At 43.3% G+C, this 22802-nt stretch overlaps 1 protein-coding gene across 1 annotated transcript in view; it reads left to right on the forward strand.

Moving 5' to 3' along the window:
• Positions 1-521: 521 nt before the first annotated feature.
• FOXO1 (forkhead box O1) overlaps positions 522-22802 on the forward strand; it is a 100415-nt gene continuing 78134 nt past the window's right edge. The window contains exon 1 of the mRNA XM_012758548.2: positions 522-1541. Within this exon, the coding sequence (XP_012614002.2) occupies positions 912-1541 (630 nt within the window). The 5' untranslated portion in view covers positions 522-911. The remainder of the gene's footprint in view (positions 1542-22802) is intronic.

Raw genomic sequence — 22802 nt, forward strand, 5'->3', positions numbered from 1 at the left:
TTCCGCGAGGCCGCCTACGCCCGCCACCCCGCGCCCCGGAGCGCGGAGCGGCCCCGGCCGCGGCCCCGGGCTCCGCGTGGGGGTCAGGGCGAAGCGAGCGCCGCGTTCCGCTCCGGCTTCCCGAGTACTCGGCTTCGCTCCTCCGTAGTAAACAAAGTGTCGCCGCCGCCTCCACGCCGGTTTGCCTCCTAGCAATCAAAACACTGAGAGGGCGAGAGACTCACAGAAACACTCGAGAATTACCAGAAAATAATAACAGAGATCCAAAAAAAAAAAAAAAAGTGTGTGTGAAAGAGAAAAACACCCCTCTACCCCCCACCAACCCACTGCCGCCTCCCCGTGGAAAACCGGCCCCCGCCCAGGCCGGCGCCCACTGGCTGCCTGGGCGGCGGTGCCGCGCTCCCATTGGCCGCGCGGGCTGTCAGTTGGGGGCGGGCCGGCGCGCGCGCCGCCGCGGGCGGGGGGCGGCCGCAGATCCCGTAAGTCGGCCGGCCGCGTAGTCTCTGCAGCCGCCGGCGGCGCCGCCACATTCAACAGGCAGCAGCGCAGCGGGCGCGCCGCCGGGGAGAGCGAGCGGCCCGCGGCGTCCGTCCGTCCTTCCGTCCGTCCGCGGCCCTGTCAGCAGGAGCGCGGCGCCGGCTCTGCCCGGCCCGGCGGCTCTGGCCCGCCGTCCAGTCGGTGCAGCGGACCCGGAGGAGCCACGGTGTGGATGGACCCACGAAGTTAAGTTCTGGGCTCGCGCTTCCACTCCGCCGCGCCTGCCTTCCAGTTTCCGTCCGCTCGCCGCGCCGACCTCGCCCCCCCCGCCCAAATCTCGGACCGGCTCTTCGCGCCCCCTCCCCCTCCGCCCCCCGTGCTGCGCTCTCCCCCTTTTTGGCTCTCCCGCGGCTGGGGGAGGGGCGGGGGTCACCATGGCCGAAGCGCCCCAGGTGGTGGAGATCGACCCGGACTTCGAGCCGCTGCCCCGGCCGCGCTCGTGCACCTGGCCGCTGCCCAGGCCGGAGTTTAGCCAGTCCAACTCGGCCACCTCCAGCCCGGCGCCGTCGGGCGGCGCGGCCGCGAACCCCGAAGCCGCGGCGGGCCTGCCCTCGGCCTCGGCGGCCGCTGTCAGCGCCGACTTCATGAGCAACCTGAGCCTGCTGGAGGAGAGCGAGGACTTCCCGCAGGCGGCCGGCTCCGTGGCGGCGGCGGTGGCGGCTGCGGCCGCGGCTGCCGCCACCGGGGGGCTGTGCGGGGACTTCCAGGGCCCGGAGGCGGGCTGCTTGCACCCGGCGCCGCCGCAGCCCCCGCCGCCCGGACCGCTGCCGCAGCACCCGCCGGTGCCCCCGGCCGCCGCCGGGCCGCTCGCGGGACAGCCGCGCAAGAGCAGCTCGTCCCGCCGCAACGCGTGGGGCAACCTGTCCTACGCCGACCTCATCACCAAGGCCATCGAGAGCTCGGCGGAAAAGCGGCTCACGCTGTCGCAGATCTACGAGTGGATGGTCAAGAGCGTGCCCTACTTCAAGGATAAGGGCGACAGCAACAGCTCGGCGGGCTGGAAGGTGAGCGGTCTCGGGGCGCGCGGCCAGACCTGGGGGCGCGCTGGGGCAGGTGAGGGGGCGGCTGCGCAGGTTCGTGCGCCCGAAAGTGCAGGGCCCGAGGGCGGCGCCCGCGGGCAGGACAGCGGGAAGGGGCGCCGCGGCGGTGGGCTCGCCGGGAGCAGTCGTGGGGCGGCGGTAGGCGCGCGCGCGCGCGCAAGTGAGTTCGACTGGGACGGGGCAAGGGGCTGGTCTGGGAACTAAGAAAGTGCGCCGAGAAGTGGACGTCAGAGCGGCCGAAAAGTTTGTCAGCGAAAGGAAAAAGGGGTTCACTTGCAGCGGCTGCCCCCTTTCCTCCCGGATCTCCACGGGGAGAGGCGGCTCCTCTCCGCCCCCGCGGCGCGCGTCCCCCGGGCCTTGCGCCGCGGAGCCGTTTCCGCCGCGCCTGGCGTGGGAGGGCAAGGCTGGGGGCCCCGAGCCCCCCGCCCCGGGACCCGGCTACAGGTGGAGGGCCGGGCCGGACGCGGTGCAGGGCGGGCCGCCCGGTTTCTGGAGGTCAGTGCACACTTCGCTTTGTTTTGGTTTCATCCTGCGTGTCCTCGGGCGCAGGGGGCCGGGCGTCCTCAGCCCGAGGTAGCGCCTCCGACACGTGCGAAGGGGCGGCCACCGCCTGCGGAGCGCCGGCGCCCGGCCGCGCGGGGCGAGCTGAAGTTCAAGTGTGACCCTCGGCGGGGGCGGGAGCTGGCGGCGAGGGAGGGGCCGCGGGCGCAGGAAGCGAGTGCCTTTAAAGGGCCAGCGCGCCCGGGCCGTGCGCGGCGGGGCCAGGACTTCTTCGCGCGGGGAAATGCACCCGAACTTGGTCCTGCCCGGGTTACGAGGCTTCTGATTAGGGACCGAGACGCTGCCCCGGGTGACCGGGCAGCTCTTGCCTGGTTACTGAAGTGTTACCGAGCACGGAGCACAGATAAGGGGCAAGGCCGGGGGCTTTGGGACTGTCTTGGGGGCGTCGAAGTGGAGGTGCTTGTCGGAGGAACGGTCGGGGACTTCCTGCCTCGACGGAGAATTGTAGATGAGGCCGCTTTTCCCGACCGAGACTGGGAGAGACTCAGGCTGAGGGCAGGCACATCTCGACCTCGAGAAGGCCCCGGGGCCCCCAGGGGGACGGTCTCTGGGGAGGCTTATGCGGGCGGGGTCCAGTCGCTCTGTGGCCTCCCCAAGCTGTTTTTTTACTACCCGGCAGGTGGAGAGGATTGCAGTAAAGGCTCTCCGAACCAAACACCTTTCCACCTTTCCTCGCCCCTCATCTTCAGTGTGTGCAGCTTAATAAAGATTGATCTTTGCTGCGCAGTTGTTGCACCAGGTTATTTTACGTACACTGTCATCCCTGTGGTTAATGTGTGTCAAAACGGTCGGGTCACTCACATTCATATTAGAGTTCCTGGAGAAGGAGCTAGGATTCATTTTATTTTTTCCAAAATGGGTTTTAGAGTAAAGGTATCACTTATAACCTCGTTACTAGGCATTGCATGGAATTTTACCAAGTGTTTCAAAAAGGTGAAGTGTCCCCTTAAGACATAGATAAGCTGGCATCTGTTCTTTTAAGTCAGAAAATCGGGATTGTCTGCCAAATCTTATTTTACTTAACATCTGAATTTAAGTACTTGACTGATTTGCTCATCTATCAATCCTACTTAAGCTATTATAAAGCATTTACTAGTAAAAAATTTTTTTGGCATTCAAAGTACAGTGTGTACTTACACCATTCTTTTATGTCCTTGGAAATGGATACAACATACTTCAACTTGTTGGAGTGCCTTTCTTTAAAGATAGAGAAGGCAATGTTTTGGGATATTTTTAGTTTTGCCTCTCAAATGGCATTGTCAGGGTAGTATTCTTAAACTAGGAATATAATATCAAATCACCTTCTCAACCATTTTATTAGGTTCATAGTTTTTCTAATTTTTTAAAAATGCAAATATACTTTAGTTTTTTTTTTAAAAAAAACATTTTACTTAGCAGAGCTAGGAGACCTATTAAACGTTAAGTAAGGACCATCTGGAACTGGAGGCCAGTGGCAGGTCCTGGTGGGAACCTAGTGGGGCTGTGGAAGGAGCTGGCTGCCTTTCTCAAATGAGTAAATGTTTCAGGTGTAATGAGAGGCAGTTGGTGCAAGTCAGATTACAGCAAGTGCATTTTCAGTTTGAGTAAAAGGGTATTTTAAGAAGAAAAGAAACAACCTGAACTGTTTTAACTCATAGCTAGTCTTCTGGTTAGAGTTTTCATAAAAATAAGTTACTTGTTAAAACCAAGTTTCACTCTCAGATCTGAAAGTCTCTCCTGTTCTAAAGATTCATAAAAGAGAAATTTTACTATGACTTTTAACTTAAAAAAATCCTAATTCTTAAATGCAAATCAACCAAAACTTAACTGTTTTAGTATTGAGAGACGTTGCTTTGGAACAAAATAATATTTCCTGTGATTTACTACTGGGAGTTAGACTGAATCTTTAATTAAATAAAGTTTCTTATGCTCTGTCTACTTCCTGAGGACTGCCTGAAAATTTCAAAGACATTTGCATAGGACAAACTAGTTGGAAAGCTGTTAGAGAGTTCAAAAACTTTTAATATCATTACTTAGGCAGTTAAGCACTGGTTATATATGAGGGATGTGCATCTTGTGTTAAGGTGGTAGGATAAATCTGCTTACACTTGATTTAATCTTGGCTAGAACTGTCAGAAGGTCACATACAAAGTGGAACCTAAGACTTTTGGAAAATCCAGGATCTTTTAAACCTAGTGCAGTGTTTATAAATAGTGAAACTTCATTTCCATGACCTATTTTCTCACTTAGAAAGCCTTCTATGCTTGGGAAGTAGTATTGTGAACTTTGATTTTTTTTTTTTTTTTTTATGGCAGTTTTGAGTTGACTCTTGTTTTTTTGTGTTGATGTTATTTGGAACACTTTAGGTTAAAAGAATGACTTTAACACGTATTAAAGACATTTTTACATTGTTTTATTATGCATGCGATAGCTCAGATATTCTTTTATTTGGAATGAAGTTTCTTTAACTTGGCCTATACACTGACAATAGATTTTCTTATATTTTAAATCATCTTCTGCAATTTGGGCTTCTAATCTGTAGGTGAGTAATTTAACTAGCTGCAGAGATCTCATTACAAAGGTAGCTGCTCTCTTCCTGCACATTTGACTTAAGAATCCTGAGACTGACGATTCGGTGAGATTGAGTAGAGGATCTGAGGCATCTTCTGGTTTGTTACTGAAATTACCTTAAAACCATTTTTATAGTCAGGTAAAAAATTGGATACAATATATGTATTGGGGGCAATGAGAATGAGGAAAGATAATTAAAAATGGGTGAGGGGATTATGCAGCTGAATGTGATATTTTGTTAACGGCAGTAAGTTACTTGAACATGTCTGGCTAAACATTTTGTTAAGAAATTCCGAAATAAATGCCAAGTCTGAATACCTTACTTGAGACTTGTAAGAACTTTATTTCTACTTTTTGCCTATGGTTTTGTGGCACATCCTTGGTTTGGGAGAGGATGGACAGGGTGTCTTCCGGTTTTATTTATTTATTTTAGAGACAGGGTGGCACCCTTGTCACCCAGGCTGGAATGCAGTAGTGCAATCCTATAGCTCATTGTAGCCTCAAACTGCGGGGCTAAAGTGATCCTCCTGCCCCAGCCTCTCATGAATAGCCAGGACTACAGGTGTGTGCCACCATGCTCAGCTAATTACAAAAAATTTTTTGTAGAGATGGGGGTTTCATTGTGTTGCCCAGGCTGGTCCCCTGTTTTTAAATGATACTCAGCTTTCAAGTGGCACACAATTTGACTCCTGAAAGGAAGGCATTTTAATCTCATGTAAATTTTTAAAAAGTTAAAGTTCTTTGAGATCTTTAAATTGCTGAAAAGGTATCATGTTAGCAACAGATGCAAATATCACTCTATTTCATGCTCTGCACAGGGCCCTAATAAGATGGGGATGAGGGGAAAGAATACTCCCGGGTAAGTTAGAATCTCTTGTAAACATTTTGCTTGTCCTTGTGCTTCTAACCACTTCATCCAAGTTCCTAAACTGCAGTTTTGTACGCAGTTTTCTAAGAGAGCAACTGTCTGTATTTGTCTGGCATTTCTTTGGAGGGGAGCCTGAACTATTTGCATTTTTCTGGAACACTGCTCTTGGAAACTACCTAGTACCCTGGCATCATGGGAATTTACTGTGTGCTATAGCTTTGGGGCTTCCTGGGATCCTCTTGGAAAGGCAGTATAAACCTCATAGTGATTGGGGAAAGCAACTATTCAGTTGTATAGAAGACCCAGTGAGTTTGTCCTTGGCTTCCCTGCAGTTCCAAATTTGTCCTGGCCATTATTGCAACAACTTGAGGAGACTTGTCCAAACCCCCAATTTCCCCTGGGTCATTTAACCACCATTGTGCATACAAAATTCTGCAGTTTGTGGTGGTCTCGAGTTGTGAAACAGAGGACCAGATGAACTTGAAAAAAATGCTTATTTTGGTATCTAAGGGATGAAGGCCTGTATTCCAGTGGGTGTACCACATACAAGTACACTTAAGTGTGGAAGAATTCTTACTCTTTGCTGATAGCTGATAAGGATTAAGAAAAATCAAGTCAGTGGCACAGAAATTCTTTGTAGAGATTACTACCTGTTATTTGTGGTCTTCTAAGGAACATATGAAACATGAAAGAAAGTAAATTTTTGTACATTGGTGTCTTCATATGGTTCATCCTTTTAAACTCCTCCCATCCCAGTTTGTCCCACCCAGTCTGCCTCTGGTTTATCAGTTTATGGGTCAAGCACTGAAGATACTGAGTCTTGTGTTGACTTTTTCTTGCCACCTGGAAGGCATTTGTGCCATCTTCCTTTGTTCTTTCATCCATCCTCTTACAGCTTTGATAAAAGCTTAAAAAAAGGAAAGGAGAAAAGCAAATTAGTTTTGGTATCAACCTTAATACAATTGAAAAGCTACAATCTGCAACTCCTTGTCAGCATATCAGTTAGTGAATGTTTACCTTAACATATAAATAAGGGCCTAAATTCAGTATGTGTCCTTTATTTTAGGCCTTGTTCATTACAGGGAAAAAAAAACTGAAGTGAGAGCTGTGAGTGTTGATTAGCCTCTGTAGCCCCTGATTTTCTGGTTTTTGCTCTGATGCTTACTGAAGTTACACTCTATGCTCAACAGTCACTAAGGCTGGGGTGGGTTGGGGGCAGGTGTCTAAGTCTTCCTGTTTTCAGCTCTGCTTTGAGAAATTCTTATCTTGGACTCTGTTACATTGTACTATCCTGGTCCTCCCCCCATCTGGCTTTTCCGGTTGGTTCACTCATTTTTCCTCCTCCTATACTCGTAAGTATACATCAAGGACTAGTTGTGGACTTTTTTCCTGGTCTTTTTCTAGATGACTTACTCTCCTATTGCTCTGTGTTTCCAGTTTCCTAAAGGCAGTAAATGTCCCCCTTTTCAATATGTCTAAAACAAAAGATACTACATAGTATATTTCTCCCTAGTTGTCATCTTTAGGTCCCCGGTTGTGTTAATGGTCTAGTTAGCCCTTTCCCTACTTTTCACACCTGGATGTCTTCTTCATCCCTGCCATCTTATGGTGTTTAGTGTCCCCAAATCCATTAACCCTTCTTTCTCAGGGTGTCCCGAGACTTTGGGGTTCCCGGCCCCTAACCATTCCCTTAGTAAACCATCCTGTGCTTAGGGCTTAGATCATCTTGTGCCCCTACTGGAAATTCTTGCTTAGTCTGCAAGGCTCAAGTCAGTTCACCAACTTCCAGTCTTCACTCCTGCCCAGGGGAATTTTTGCCTTCTCTGAGCAAATTCCTGGTAATCTCTTAATTTATGCTGCTGTGTATTATAATTTAACTTAATGTCTACGTGTGTTGGCTCCTCAGTTATATTGTAAATACATTGTTTGGTAAAAAAACTTACCCTTGAAACATGAATCTTTTATATTTCAGCTTCCTGTGTGTTAGGAGCATCACAGTCTGCATCATGTGAGAATTTAGTAGTATAGCAGTGATTATTGTATTTTGAATAGTTAGTCAGGGTATTTTTTTTTTCCATTTATTTGTGGAATGATCGCTGTGTACGATATGTGCTAGGTGCTTTCGAATGATAGAAATAACTCCAAACTTAGAAGCAGTAGGGAGACCAGCTGTGACATGTAAATAACTATGATACATGGTAGGAAAGGGCAAAGTGCCTCAGAAAAATATGAAGTTATGTATTGGCCATTGAGCTGGGCCTTGAGAATGAGAGGTTATTCCCTTTAGATTTCACTATGGAATTTTTCAAACATTCAGTAAAGTTGAATTCTACACTGAACACTCGTATACCTACCACCTAGTTTCTGCTACTACCATTCTGTTACATTTATTTTATCTTAATGCACATGTATCTTCCTATCTATATATTTTATTTTTTAAATTTATTTTTGGGATGAGGGATTGGAAAGAAGATAGGAGAAGTTATCAGTTTCTCTGAGTGATAGATGTGTGAAATTCAAGGTTCCTAAAGTATAGGTAGAAGGATCTCTATTGTCAGATTAAACTTGGATTTATTAACTTTCATGCTCATTGTCTTAGTAGAGTGTTTCACAAAAAGAAAGATTACTATTAAACGTAAATCTTGTTTTTTTGAAAAATGAGAAATTCTGTCTGGGCGCGGTGGCTCATGCCTGTAATCCTAGCGCTCTGAGAGGCCAAGGTGGGCGGATTGCTCGAGGTCAGGAGTTCGAAACCAGCCTGAGCAAGAGCGAGACCCCGTCTCTACTATAAATAGAAATTAATTGGTCAACTAATATATATAGAAGAAATTAGCCAGGCATAGTGGCATGCCTGTAGGCCCAGCTACTCGTGTGGCTGAGGCAGCAGGATTGCTTGAGCCCAGGAGTTTGAGGTTGCTGTGAGCTAGGCTGACGCCACGGCACTCACTGTAGCCTGGGCAACAAAGTGAGACTTTGTCTCAAAAAAAGAAAAGAAAAATGAGAAATTCTGAATTGAAGTCAGCAACTCCAAAATATACTTAAGGCAATTGTGAGGGAAAGTTAGGTTGTCTTAAATGCTTCAGAATTTAAATATCAGTTCTAATGTTGCATCAACTAAATATTAGACATCTTGATACCTTTCTCATTACACTATATTTGTCATCCACTAACCCTAAGAACGAAGATTATGATGACTCAAGTGTAAGAATGGAAATTATGATGAGGTGTCCCGGTGGATCCAAAGGAGATTAAATTTGAATAGCCAAAACCCAAAATTGACTCCAAGCAGGCCGGCAGGACTGAATGTATTCAGATTACTTGGAGTCACTCTGACTAGTTTACAGCGAACCAAAAGGTTTATGCAATAAAAATGACATTGTGACATATGGAAAAGGACAGATTATTAAAACTTAACTATTTTACTGATATGTTTGTGCCTATGGCAAACATTTTATTTAAAATACACCCTGCTGAGGGGTAGGAGACAGTTAAACGAAAATGGACCAAAAAGCCCATTACTGTGAGGTTTTTTTTTGTTTTTGTTTTTTTTTCCGGCATATTATGGGGGTACAGATTTTAAGGTTTCAATAAATGCCCATTTTCCCCCCTCCCCCCACAAGTCTGAGTCTCCATCATGACCATCCCCCAGATGGTGCACATCTCACTCATTATGTATGTATATACCCCCCCCCCCACCTGCCCAATACCCTATGACTGCAGTACCTATGTGACCACTTAGGTGCTGTTCAGTTAATACCAATTTGCTGGTGAGTATATGTGGTGCTTGTTTTTCCATTCTTGGGAAACTTCACTTAGTAGTATGGGTTCCAGCTCTAACCAGGAAAATATAAGATGTGCTATGTCACCATTGTTTCTTAGAGCTGAATAGTACTCCTACTATGAGGTTTCATGAAATGTGTAAGTTACCATTCACATGGAGAAAATAGCTTTCAAAGTACACCAGGATCTTACACTTGCATGATTGTTAATGAGGCCAGGTGAAACTAGTCAAAACCAAATAGGCAACAGCCTGGAATTGGCCAAGTCTTTTTTTTTTTTTTTTTTTAAATCACTGTTAATGTTTATAGATCCCGTGAAATTTGAAATTACAGCTCATCTTTGGTCTTTTCATTTGTAAGTAGAGACATTATGTAAAATATCTTTGTCCTTCAACTCATCTTGGCTCTAATTTTCAAGGGAAGAAGTGTAGGGTCTTACCTCCCTCAGGGAGGAGAGGTAGAAGTCAGTTTGTAGATCTGTGGGGGAGACAGATCGGCTCTTCTAAGGCAGCCTGTCCCTGCTAGTCCAGGTCTTAGGGAGCTCTGCCCTGTCAGAGGAGAGTGCTACCTCCGAAGTGTGGCCCAGGGGTCTGCACAGCAGCGCGTTGGTCTGGGAAGTACTGTCATCTCCAACAAGCCCAACTTCTACACAGCACTGGCCTGCAACACTCGGTAATTTTGAGGCTGCTACCTTTCTCAGTGTGACTTGGTTCCAGCATTTCTGCACAGATCTTGGAGATCTAAATGAAAATCTTTTTCTACCTTGATTTATTTTTCCGCTTAGATGATATTTGCCTGAATTACAGTGTTGTTTTTTGTGTGGCTTGAGTTATGGAGTTGGTCCTAATGACATGCCCCATGACTGCCTGTTTCTGTTTGTTATCTTTTGTTTGCTTAAAGATGATTCTTGGATAAGTAGGTTTTTCTCAATTGCTATTCCTCACAAATCTGGAAAATGGGTCATAGTTTTGGTGATCTCTACTTTTATTGTGTTAGAGATTTGATAAGCAGCTGAGTTGAGAAAACATGTTTTTCTGTTTGCAACTCTGGTTCCCCCAGCTTGAAGTTGTTGCAGTACTGCCTTGGCTTTGCTGGTGAGAGGCCTTCACTATTTGCTCAGTTAAAATTTTGAAAATAGCTAAATTAACCTGGCACCAGGGAGAGAACCTCAGTGGTTGCATTTTGTAACTGCAGTAAAAAAGCCAAAGAACACCATTAACCCGCTGTCTTATTTGGGTCCTAGGCCAGGAGGGAAGCCTGAGGAAGGGAAGGAGGCCCAGAGGGAAGGGGTATGGACTGAGTTGGGAGATAAAGAAAATCTCTTAAGTGCTGAAGAATTATTCTGAGGTATTCTGAAGAGTTAGCCCAGGCCTAGAGGCACTGGGATTGCATTCCTCAGTGTTTCTCCCTTTTCCTTTCATACCGTTTTAACTTTTTAAAATCTGGGACATTAGTGCTTCCCCTCCACCTGTACCATGCCTTGAAGCCTTATGCAGGTGGCTAAGGAAAGACCCATCCTGTTGTCTGAGTGAGGAATCCCATACACAGAATGGGAACGTTTTCCTTCCTGAAGGGCAGCAAGGGTGAGAGCGAAAAGGAACCCTACTTACTCCGTATCTGAAAAGAAAATGGATTTAGACTTCAAATCCAACTTGGAGAGAGACATTATGATGGAATCGCCTAATTCCCAGGCTTGTAAATATTGTGTCCTTCAAAGCTTGAAAACAAGATAACCACATAAATATTTGAAAATGGCCTATACAAGTAAATGTCAAATATTTGAGACAGTTTGGTTGCTTGGAAGCAAGGTCAGAGGAAATGGTTTGCATATGGTTTAGCTAGTGGCTCTTATTTTGGCAGCTTCTTGAGGGTAGTGACAGTCAAATGCGGATTTTATTCTATTTTGACAAAAAAGTTTTTTTTTTTCAGTTATTCTCATATAACTGTAAGTGTAGGATTGCATAAATAACAGGTACGTTCACTCACCATAATTTTGTATCAGAGATGTACCTTCATCACTTGGTGAGGCTTAACTTTTAGAATCATCAGTTTGTCCTACCAGTGATGGTTTAGTGGTCAGGTTTCAGCTGTGATTGGAGTACAGGAGAAACAGGACTGCCTTAATACAGTTACCTCCTCTGTCTGTGTCGAGGAGCTCCCTCTGTGCAGGGCTAGCTCCAAGGGGGGTGGAGGGGGGCAGGGAGGAGAGGGAAGCTTGCAGAACTTGTAAATATCAACTGGGGGTTGTTTGTGTACTTGGTACCAAGCTGGTTGCATTAGAAACATTTTCTCTCTGGATAGGTAGTTATGCAGACCATTGTGAAATTTACATGAGATGAATAGGAAAGCTTCCTGTGGACCATCCCACCCAGAGAATTCTGTAATTTGTGTGACTGAATTGGTGTCTCTCCTTCAACCTTTTAGAATTTAGTTTTCTCTTTAGTGGCCCATTATGATATTTACATACATTGAATTTGAAAGATTCCTATACTCTCTCTTCTGTTACCTGTGTGCTTAGAGCAGTTTCTTGAATTTGTGAAATTTGTGAAATGGAATGAATTATGTAAAGCCTAGATTTACATTTGTTGTGCTTTTGTATTAACGTGAAGCCTTTCCAGTTATAACACTGATTTTAAAACACTTAGCATTTGGTGACTTTACATTTTAGAGGAGGTCAGCAAAGTGGTTTTTATTGCGTTTTTTTTTCTCTTTTGAAATATTTGGTATAATTAAAAAATTAATGCTAAGGAAATTTATCAGAGTTAAACACTGTTGTAATTCGGGGTGTTTTGATATTATCCTCTTTATTGGTTTTGTAATTGACCCTTCCCAGCAGTGACCACTCTGTTCTATAGTAGTCCTTCTGTGGTCTAGTCATCCTGGATGTTTCTTTCAGGTGCTTTATATTTCTTGCTATGCCATTTTGATACCTTGGATGATTTGAGTTATGCTGAGAATATACTTAAAAAATAAAAAGAAAGCAAAACCCAGCCCAGCCAGTGTGGTAGCATGCCTGTAGTCCCAGCTACTTTGAGAGGATGAGGTGGGAGGATTGCTTGAGCCCTGTGGTTCAAGGCCAGCCTGGGCAGCACAGAGAGACACTGTTGTTTCAAAAAAAAAAAAAAAAAAAGTAAGAAAAGGTAGAATCCCGATTATTAAAAGAAAAATTTAAAAAGCATGATTGTCACAAACTCCCAAGGATTATCCTGCCTGGTCTGCAGTATTTAGGTAGTCCCTTGGAACTGGCCCTGTCTCTACCTTAGGTGTGTGTGGTCCCCCAGGATCTGCCACAGCCCTGTCAGAAGCTGCTCTTCTTTCCTTTTTTTTTTTTTGAGACAGGGGGTCTCACTCTGTTGCCTGGGCTAGAGTGCTGTGGTGTCATCCTAGCTTACAGCAGCCGCAAACTCCTGGGCTCAAGCAATCCTTCTGTCTCAGCCTCCCGAGTAGCTGGGACTATAGGCATGTGCCACTATGGCTGGCTATTTTTTGTGTATATTTTTACTTGGCCAGTTAACTTCTTTCTATTTTTAGTAGAGGGGGGGAGGTCTTGCTCTTGCTCAGGCTGGTTTTGAACTCCTGACCTTAAGTGATCCATCCTCCTAGGCCTCCCAGAGTGCTAGGATTACGGCTTGAGCCACCGCACCAGCCTCCAATTTTTTTTTTTTAGCCTGAAATTCTCCATTGGTGCCTAACTAGAAATAAATATTCTGAAAATAATCTGTTCAGTTTAGTTTCATTTCAAGTCTTTTAATAACTAGTTTAATGTTAAGTTTATGTCGTTGCATTCCTTAGTGTGGTTGCTTTATTTTGAACTAAAGGTAGAAGATATTGGAGAGGATATTATATTGATATAGATGTAGCCCATATTTATGTTGAATGCTCTCCCTACACACAAACTATTGGAGGGTATATGTTGGAAGTCAGTTTCTGTATTCATTATATTTGATTGCATGCCTTATACATTTCTGAGGAAAAAAATGTGCCATGTGATTCCACTGAACTGTGTAAATAACCTTGGGTCATCAAATGCTGATTATATTTATAGGAGGACTCTACTTAATTTCCTTTATGATGAGAGTATGAGGACATTTTAATCAAAGACAAGCTGTTGGTGGTTTATGGTTCTTAGACTAACCATGACTTCTGCCTGTGTTTATATACAAGAGGCAAGAAGGGAAAAAGGAACACACTTTCAACCACGGAAGTCATCTATTCTATCATGATTGACAAGTTGGGGACCTCCAATTAAGCCTCATTTACACTCCCCACCCCCATTTTTGTTTCTAAGAACTCATTTTAAGGAGTACTTGGAGGAAGAAGTAACAAAGTCAGAGGGATGAAATGAGAATTTAAAACACTTCAGATTATAAGGTAATGCATCAGAAGGATTCTTTCATGACGAAATTCTTTGTGATCCTTAGCTGTGTGAATATATCCCTGGGATTTGAAATGAAGACACCCTCCCCTCTCCCTTAATCATGTGCCCTGTTAAGCTTATTTCTGTGTGGCTTGCTGGGACTCATTTAAAATAATGACATTGACTTTTGTTAAATTTTCAATTTTATGATGAAAAAGAAAATTTGTGATGGGCTTTTTGTAGGAAAACTCAGAGGTGTAGGTGCTCTCTGAGGTTGCTATCTTGTTACTCAGGCCTGAAACAAGTTAGCAGCCACCTTTCCGCAGACCTACACGTCCTGTCACATCCTGGGCCCCCTGATCAGAGCATAATGACCTGTTAGACTGTGTTTATTGTGCAAATGAATTTGAATGTTCATGAGGACAGCATACCCATGTAGCTTTAGAAAACTTAATTTTTACTGTCCCTCCATCTTTTATAAGGCTAAAGCTTTGGAGTTTATGGTTATTCATTCTGGCTATAAAAATATTAATAGTATTTTGGTCTAGCCAAATATGAGGCATGACCTTTGACATGCTTGGCTATGCTTGGGAATTTGACGTCCTTCAATTTAGATGGAATGCCCTTGTTTTGTTTCCTGTGATAGTGTGGGGAAATACACATTTTGGCTCTTCAGCGGAGGAAGACAGGAAAAAAAATAAAATTAGAATGCACAAAGAGGGTGTTAATGATTTTATTTCTGCTGGGTTTGGATGAATAGGTATGCTTTTTATAGAAGTCTGAACTTAGGAAAGTATTAGTGCACAATATGAAGAAAATGCTCTGATCATATTTAGTTTTTGTTTTCTTTGATCTGGATTTATTTTTTGACTAGTTTGGAATTTTAGGGTTTTTGGAGCGTTTTGCACTTAAGTACACATGGTAGAAAGGACTTTTTGTGATTCCTTTACCAGTATTATCAGTACTAAGGATCAGCAGCTGAAAAGAGCTGCCAAAGGGAACTGGGGAAGCAAGCCTGTTTGTATTTCTCCCTGAGGAGGGGAGTGTTTTGCTACTACCAACTAAAAGTTTACATCTGTGATTCTGTTTCCTGAATATAGTCAGAACCACCATCAATAATCACCCCTGTAAGGGAGTGCAAAATGGCTTTCCTCTCCCCTGCCAGATTTTTTCTTTTCTTTTTTTTTTTTTTTTGGCTGGGCTGTTGAGTTAAATTGACATAAGGCATATTAACAGGAGAACCAAAAAAACACTTTGTGTATGCACCTGGAATCTCACAAAATGTTAGACCGAAGAAGGGTCAGATGATTGAAGATTTTTATAGCATCCTCTGCTACATTATGGGATTATGCAGGTAACGGGAAAAAGACAAAGAGACTCCCAACCACTCTCACTTTGACCACATGCTGAGCAGAGATCTGGGAGCCTAATGTGGTTAGAAGTCTTACCTATAACTAGCGTTTGTCAGGGGTGCCGGGATCCTGCAGCTGCAGCAGTCCTGGAGCCAGCAGCGTCTCAGGCAGTGCAGGGCGCCTCACACTGGGCACCAGAAACTGTAGGGGAGTGAAAAATGGCTTCTCTCCACCCTTCTAGGTTCTTTGGCTGGTCTAGGAATTAAATTGACATGAAGCAAAATCTAACAGGAGGCAAAAAAAATCATTTCATTACTTACATAGAGTCTCACAAAAATGTGAGGTGGGTCGGATGATTGAAGCTCATATAGCATCCTGAGCTATAGAAAAGATTTGGGATTTGGGAGTGGGGTGTGGTCACACAAGTTGTGGGAGGTTGAGGGGAGGAATTGTATGGTGAATAATGGTTGTCTTGTTATTGCTGATAAAGTTTCAGGTAATAAACAATTGTCTGGAAGGCCCTCTTCTCCCTTACTGGTACTTTACTAATGTAGATTTCTTATACAAATGTAAATTTCTTTTACAAAAGGACAGCTTTTCAAAGCTCTCCTTCTGTGTCTGCAGTTTCTTAGAATAACCAGCTGGTATATTTTGGGGTGGCACAGTCTGGTCATATTTTAGGGTGATGTGTCCTGAGCCCCGACATCCCCTTTGAATTGTCAGGGAATTCAAATATCTGAAATTTGGTGAAGGAATTGTTGAAGCCAGTATTATAACATTTTCCTTTTAAAAGCCACAAAAGTCAAACTTTTGCTTTAATTGCTTTAAACAGAAAACCACGATTCCCCCTTAACCCCTAAATAACCTATTAATAACAACGAAAAAGCTTGCATTATGTTCATTAATTTGTTTTCATTTCCTACCTAAGGCTAGACTAGTTGAAAGGTTAGAGTAGCTGAAAATGTCAGTTTGTTCTCAAATACGCACTAAATGAAGAGCTCCAGGGGCTTTTGAAGGTGCAAATCTAAATGGCTGATATTACTAAAGGTCTTCTTTTTGGTCACCTTTTACTCCCCATTCCTACTTTTTCATCTCTGCTTTGCTTTCCTTCTCATTTTCAGCACCTTCACTTAACATATTTGATGTGAATAAACTTTTTAACCTTATTGTGATTTAGGGTAAAAGTTTCTTTAAAGGTCAGTACTGGTTGCAGGTGTGACTTTTACATTCCCTACAACAATCTCGTTGTATTTATTACTGTCTTTGGAAATGGTCATTAAGTTATTAATAGAACTAATCCCATTTAGAAGTGTTTGCAAGGAGAAGATTTAATGTCTGACAGGTTGTATGTGTAGGAGTTCTCTAGTGTTGGTATTCCTGTTTGTTTCTTGGGTTTTGGTTCAAGGGCTTTCACGTTCATTGAACTGTGTAATACAAGGTATGAAGTCATGGAGTCTTAGTTTGAACAGATTTTAAAACTATCACCAGATGCAGGAATCTTTGCCATGGAGAGATTTTGAGAATTCACTATCTTCCACACTGCTAAAAAAGTTTATTTCTGTATTGAGCCTATGATATATCCTAAAATTCCCTCTTTTCCAACTCCAGGTTTTAGAATTGGGAGCTACATTCAATTAGTTTAATTTATTAGGGTATTAAATATGAAATGTCTGATTTCCTTAATTACTAAGTTTGACAGTTGCTGTCTCTGGCATTTCACTTTGACACTTCTTGTTTTATTTTTATTGTGAAGGTACATCCTCATTCTTTCAAGCATATAGTTTAGCTTGTGATTATCTTTCCAATTTTTTTTTTTAGAGCAATTTTTGTGAACCCATGGATAAGTCAAAAATTTGTGTTATTTTCAAATATGACTTCCGTTGTGGAACCAGTACGGTGCAGGCAGTTCAAAATATCAATGAAGTGTTTGGGAATGGTGCAGCTAATGAACACACAGTATGTCGATCGCTGGAGAAGTTCCATTCTGGTGATTTTAATATTGAGAATGAGCCACATGGGTTACCAGAGACCAAGGTGGATAATGATGAGCTGAAAGCTGTAGTGGAAGCGAATCCATCTCAACCTAACCTACATGTGAATTAGCAGCAAGGTTCAGCGTTACTATTCCAACAATATTGGACCATTTGGACCAAATGAGCAAGATAAAGAAGCTGTATAGATGGGTTCTGCATGAATTAAACAAGCATCAGAAAAGAAATCATCTTGAAGTTTGCCTTTATTTGCTGTCACATGGCAAACCATTTCTACACCGTATTGTTATGTGTGATGAAAAATGGATTCTTTTTGACCATCACAAGCTTTCCGGCACAACGGGTGGATAAAGATAAAAGTGCTGACACAACAGTCTGAAACCAAATATTCATCCAAAAAACCCCTAATATTTCCCCATCAGATACATGTAGCCAGCCAATCACCACAAGTCTTCTTTCCAAGCTTACTAGCCCTAACTCTTTAGTAAGCTCCTCAGAGATCTTAGATTTCTGTAGTTGAGTTATCATTGTCCAAATACAGGATCCCAAACTGAGTTTTCTCTTCTGAATAGGGAATGACTAAAAAAGTACACAGTGGGGTTGGTAGTGCCCTGGTCCAGGGACATGGGCTTCTGGTAGGATAGCCTGAGGAAGCCTGAGTTGGCTTTTGGATGCCGTGTACACTTTGACATAGAAGAGAGATGAAAGGACACTGTTGTAGAGGTCTGTGTATATTCTCAACCAGTGTTTGGAGGATGGCAGTGATGCGCTTTACACTGGGCATGAACAAGCTATAGACTGCATTAAACAAGGCCTGTAGGAAGAAATCCACAGGGGAGTGAGCTAAATGGAAGCCACTCTGTATTTTAGCCTTTTAAGTTAAAAAGATGTAAGTATATGTTTGTCTTGCTATCTTTTTCTAACTTCAGTTTGTTCTGGTAAATAGGACCTTTGAAATAGGCAGGGGAAGGACAGGAAACCACTTTCCCAGCATCTGATAGATAGTCTGGATGTATAGATGTGAACTTTTCATTGAATATACATTTCCCAGACCATCCCTTTCTGTGATTCGTAGTTAACCCATATGTGACTTTTGGGAAGAAAGAACTGTGAACTTGTGCAGAAATATCAAGGTGCGAGTTAAGTAATCATAACTGTTTCAGTATGATTCTAGGTGTGCATTATCACCAGCTGTTCCCGTTGAACTAAAAATGCTTTTGTGCTTTTCAGCGTTGAATCTTGAACTCTGTCTGCAGCAATAAGCTGGTTTAGCAAATTCTAGCAATTCGGCAACCTTCCTGCCTCATCTGTGTTGAATGCTAAAATTAGTAACTTTGAGATGATGATGGTGGTGGCTGCCTTTACCTTCTGAAGCTCTTGATTTTAACTTCTGGCCTAGAGAACATAAGACCATGAACTAGAGAAGTCTCTTAATGTTAGTAAAAGTCGTTAAAATTCTCAGGGTGATTTGGTTTTTGTGCTTGAATGAAGATGGGAGAGAATGCTGCCCCTGTGTCTTGGGTGAATAATTTCATAGACAGGCATTTTATATGTTGAGACTACAGAGGTTTGACCAGTCAGAAAAAAGCCAGGCTTTGTGTAATTGTGATCTCCAGGATCAAGGGCTCTAAGCTCCTGTAAACCACTAGAAGTGCCTGAGCCACCACTCTGTGTGTGACCTGGCATATCCCATGGGACTCACCTGTATGTCTTACATCATGAATATTTTTCTGGCTGCAGCTGGATTTGGCTTTCACCCTATCTCTGGCTTCTAATCTGTGGTTTCGTTCCCCCAACCCAATTTCCCCTCTTAGTAACTTTTTCCTTTCTGTTTGAGGCAACAAAAGTCCTGACTCTCCTTGTCCTATCAGTCCACATGGAGGCTGTGCCTGCTTGGCTCCCCTTGGGATGGGATGAGGTGGCACAGGAAGCATCTAGTCTGTCTTGATCGCAGTTTGTTACGGGTAGTGTGTTTGAGTTTCCTTTGTCTCAATTTCCCCACCTGTAATTTTGGACAGTGATAATTGGCCGGCAACATGCTTGGAAATCTTGGGACAAAAGGTGCTGGTTAGATATATTTTCTGGCACACCCTGGGTGTGGATGTCCTTAGGTCACCAGGGTGTTCCAAAACCGATGTTGGGGTCACGTCAGAACTATCAGCATTCCCTCTGACATTTGCTGGTTATAATGCCCTCATGTGCCTAACCCAGATCTGTAAGTTTATAGTAAATATTAGGAGTCTTTAGTTCTGTTTCTAGATTGGTAACTACATAACTTGTATTTAGACAAGTCACATAACTGCTTTACTAGCTTCATCTGTAAAGTGGGGTTAATGATACTGCTGGGAAGTGCTTATAGGACAAGTTGAGGTGCTCAGAGCAAGGAGCTGTGTAATTATGCCATATTACACATAATAGCACTAACCAAAATACTTCAACTTAAAATTCAGAGGACCTGAGAGTTTGAGGCTTTCATTTTTATTTATGGACCTCAGGATTATGTGTAATATTTTTAGATAAAACCCCAGATGAGAACTAAAGAAAGGACCAAAACCTTTACGCATCTTTTCTAACTTTTCTAGTAATTGTAGCAAGTTTGATAAGGGCACTCTGGGAGACCATGTTTTTGTGTTCTGGAAGAACTTCTGATGGGATGGGGAGATATCTGGTGGCAGAATAGAAAATCATATGTAAACCAGTTCCAATTGTGTGAAGTATCTTTAACTCTGCATAGCTATACTTGGAAGGAAGTACACCCAAATGTTAGCAGTGCCAGTGCGTGTTGTATTGCATCGTATAAGTTTGGGTAAGTTGTTATTATTACTTATTTTTCTTCTAGAGACAGGCTGGAGTGCCTTGGTGTGATCATAGCTCACTGTAACCTCAAATTCTTGGGCTCAAAAGATCCTCCTGCCTCAGCTTCCTTAGTAGCTGGGACTGTAAGCATGCTCTATCATACTTGGTTTTTTTTGTGAGGAGGAGTAAGGGTGTAGAGACTGGATCTTGCTAAATTGCTCTGGCTCATCTCAGACTCCTGGCCTCCCCCCCCCCCCCCCAAGCTACTGGTGTCAAGACTCCTGGCCTCAAGTGACCCTCCTGCCTCCTGGGCCTCCCAAAGTGCTGAGATTACAGGCATGAGCCACCACGCTCAGCTAGTTATTTTTTTCTTTATAAGCAACAAACACTTTGAATAGAAGCATTAAGGTTTTTGAAATGAAAATGCAGTTTGTGGTTTTCAGGCTCCTCCTTGAGAGAACATTGGATTCAAATAAGTATTCAACTTGGAGGTTAAGTTACATTGTTAAAGGGGGGGGAGGACAAGAGAGCTGGGATTAGACTTTTAAGGGTCTTCTACATGCCAGGCAGTGAAACAGGACTGAGCTGATCATGTTAGGATTTGAGGGATAAGTTTGCCAAGTTTACATGTGGTGACAGGCATGAGAGATGCCTTTTTGGAGTATAATTTCCAGTGTAAAGGTAAAGATGACAGACATGATTGAAGCAAGTACACAGTGTATTAAAAATTCATTTTGAGGGCATTTACTGACTACCTCTAGATTGGGTTTTGGTTGCCCTTGCTACATATCTCAGTAATTCTCAGGACTATGTGCAAAAAACCTATAGAATTGTATTGTTTTTCAAAGCAGTGAAGATAGAGTAGCTGTAAAAAAAATAGCTAACATTTATTGTGTACTCACTATACTATGCACTGCTATAAATGCTTGTTATGTATTATTTAATCTCATAAACATAAAGTAGATATTATTACTATGGCCAATTTGTAGGTGATTAACCGAGACACCAAGTTAAGTGATTTCTCAACATCACACAGTAAGTGATGGAGCCACGATGCCATCGGTGTTTAATCTAGATCTCTGACTCCTAACCACTTCATTTTGCTATGTTAAAGAGAATGATTGCCTTTGGAATTTTGGAGAAAAAAACTAAATTGAAAGGTATTAAATTTAAAATTGGAAATACTAAGGTAAAATAAAATTAACAGACAAATAATCAGTTAATTATTAATAATCAGGATCTAAATAATTAATGTACATACTGATAATCCTAGGTTGAAGTTACTGGCTTGTCTAGCTAATTAACTAGACTCTTGAAGATGAAAAAAGTACTTTGATATGAGGCTTTAGTGAATTTTCTTGTCTCTGAGGAGAAAAATTTGAGTGCATTTGTAGTAATGATTAATGAACAGTTGGGAGGGGTTAGCCAAGTGACCTGGATGTGTGGCAAAGAAGAGCTGTTCCCTGATTTCCTCACCAGACAGATGAGTAGGTTCTGTGTGCCCCATAGCATTCAGAAGACCAAGGAAAAGTACTACCTGTCACAGGAGGATGGACTCATCCCGTTGATGCTGTGGGGTTGGTAAATAGAAATAACAAACACTGACCCATTTGAACAAAAAACTTTGTTCTTGGGGTAAGCTTAAGCTTCAGGAAGGCTACTGAGCCCTCGTTTATGGACAAGGACAAAATGAAATTCTTAAGCTGCCATCCATATTTTACTAAGTGCCGGTCATTCCTCCTCCCTGTTGGTACTATCTCCATTGCATGGACAGGAAACTAGGCCACAAGAGGCCAAGTGATCAGCTTCAAGCCATCCTCTTGGATTGCAGGCCTGGAGACTCAGAGCTTGGGGATGCTAAAGCTGCCCTTCTTACTAGATCATTAGTTGGCCTGTGTAATGCCTGGAGTCCCCTTAACTGAGAAAGTCTTTTTTGGGGGTTCTGGAAGATGCATGGAAAAGAGAGTAGTGTGGTTCAGAGGCAGGGGTAGCCTGGGCTTCAGAGTCAGATGTTGCATGGCTCAGGACCTCTTCCGTAATCTTCATCCTCTCTCTTCTTCCTGTATGTCCTTTAAAAAAATCACATCAGCCTACAGCAATTATTTGTTTTAATTCCTTTTATGTACGTAGCTTGTATGAAATAGTTGTCCGTAAGCTTTCGTTTGTGCAAATGGTTCCTCAATAGATGGACTGGATTTTAGCATAAGATTTTCTAGAGTTTTATTAATATTTGCTTAAAATAGTGGAATTTCTGTTCACTTAAGTAAAAGGGCTCCTTTGGGGCAGAGGTCCTGTAGTGTTTGGAACTTAGAGTATTGTCACCAAATCCATTCAAGCTTGTTAAACTTAACCTTGGAAAAGTTAGTATAGATTTTCTCATCTGTGAAATGAGAATAGTACTTCCTGGTGGTGTTGTAAGGGTTAGGAGATTGAGGTTACCACATAAGACAAAGCTTGCTGTTTCCCCGTCCTTGGTCATTTCATTTTCAGAGATTCTAAGTATTTCTACATTTCTTCCTATACTGAAGACTGGGCCACTGGCTCTCAACTGTGTTGTTGTTGTTGTTTTTAAATTTTTTTTGCCCCCCCCCCATGTTCTGCAATTCAGGAGACATTTTTGGTTTTCGGAACTTGGTGGAGCGAGGCGGTTCCTACTGACATCTAGTGATTAGAAATCAGGAATGCTGCTGAACATCCTACTGTGCACAGGATAGACCTCGCACAGTGAGGAATTATCCAGCTCCAAATGTCAATAGTGCTGAGCTTGCAAAACTCTGCTCTAGGCAAAATTGCTCTATATTTTTTCTACACTAAAAACCCTTCTATTTGCTGGGCCTGGCGACACTCTCTTGTAGTCCCAGCTCCTCAGGAGGCTGAGACAGGAGGATCGCCTGAGCCCAGGAGTTGGAGACTGCACTTCAGACTAGGTGACAGAGAGAGACTTTGTCTCAAAAAAAAAAAAAAAAAAAAA

This window comes from Microcebus murinus, chromosome 13 (genome assembly GCF_040939455.1).
Source record: "Microcebus murinus isolate Inina chromosome 13, M.murinus_Inina_mat1.0, whole genome shotgun sequence".
Taxonomy (NCBI): domain Eukaryota; kingdom Metazoa; phylum Chordata; class Mammalia; order Primates; family Cheirogaleidae; genus Microcebus; species Microcebus murinus.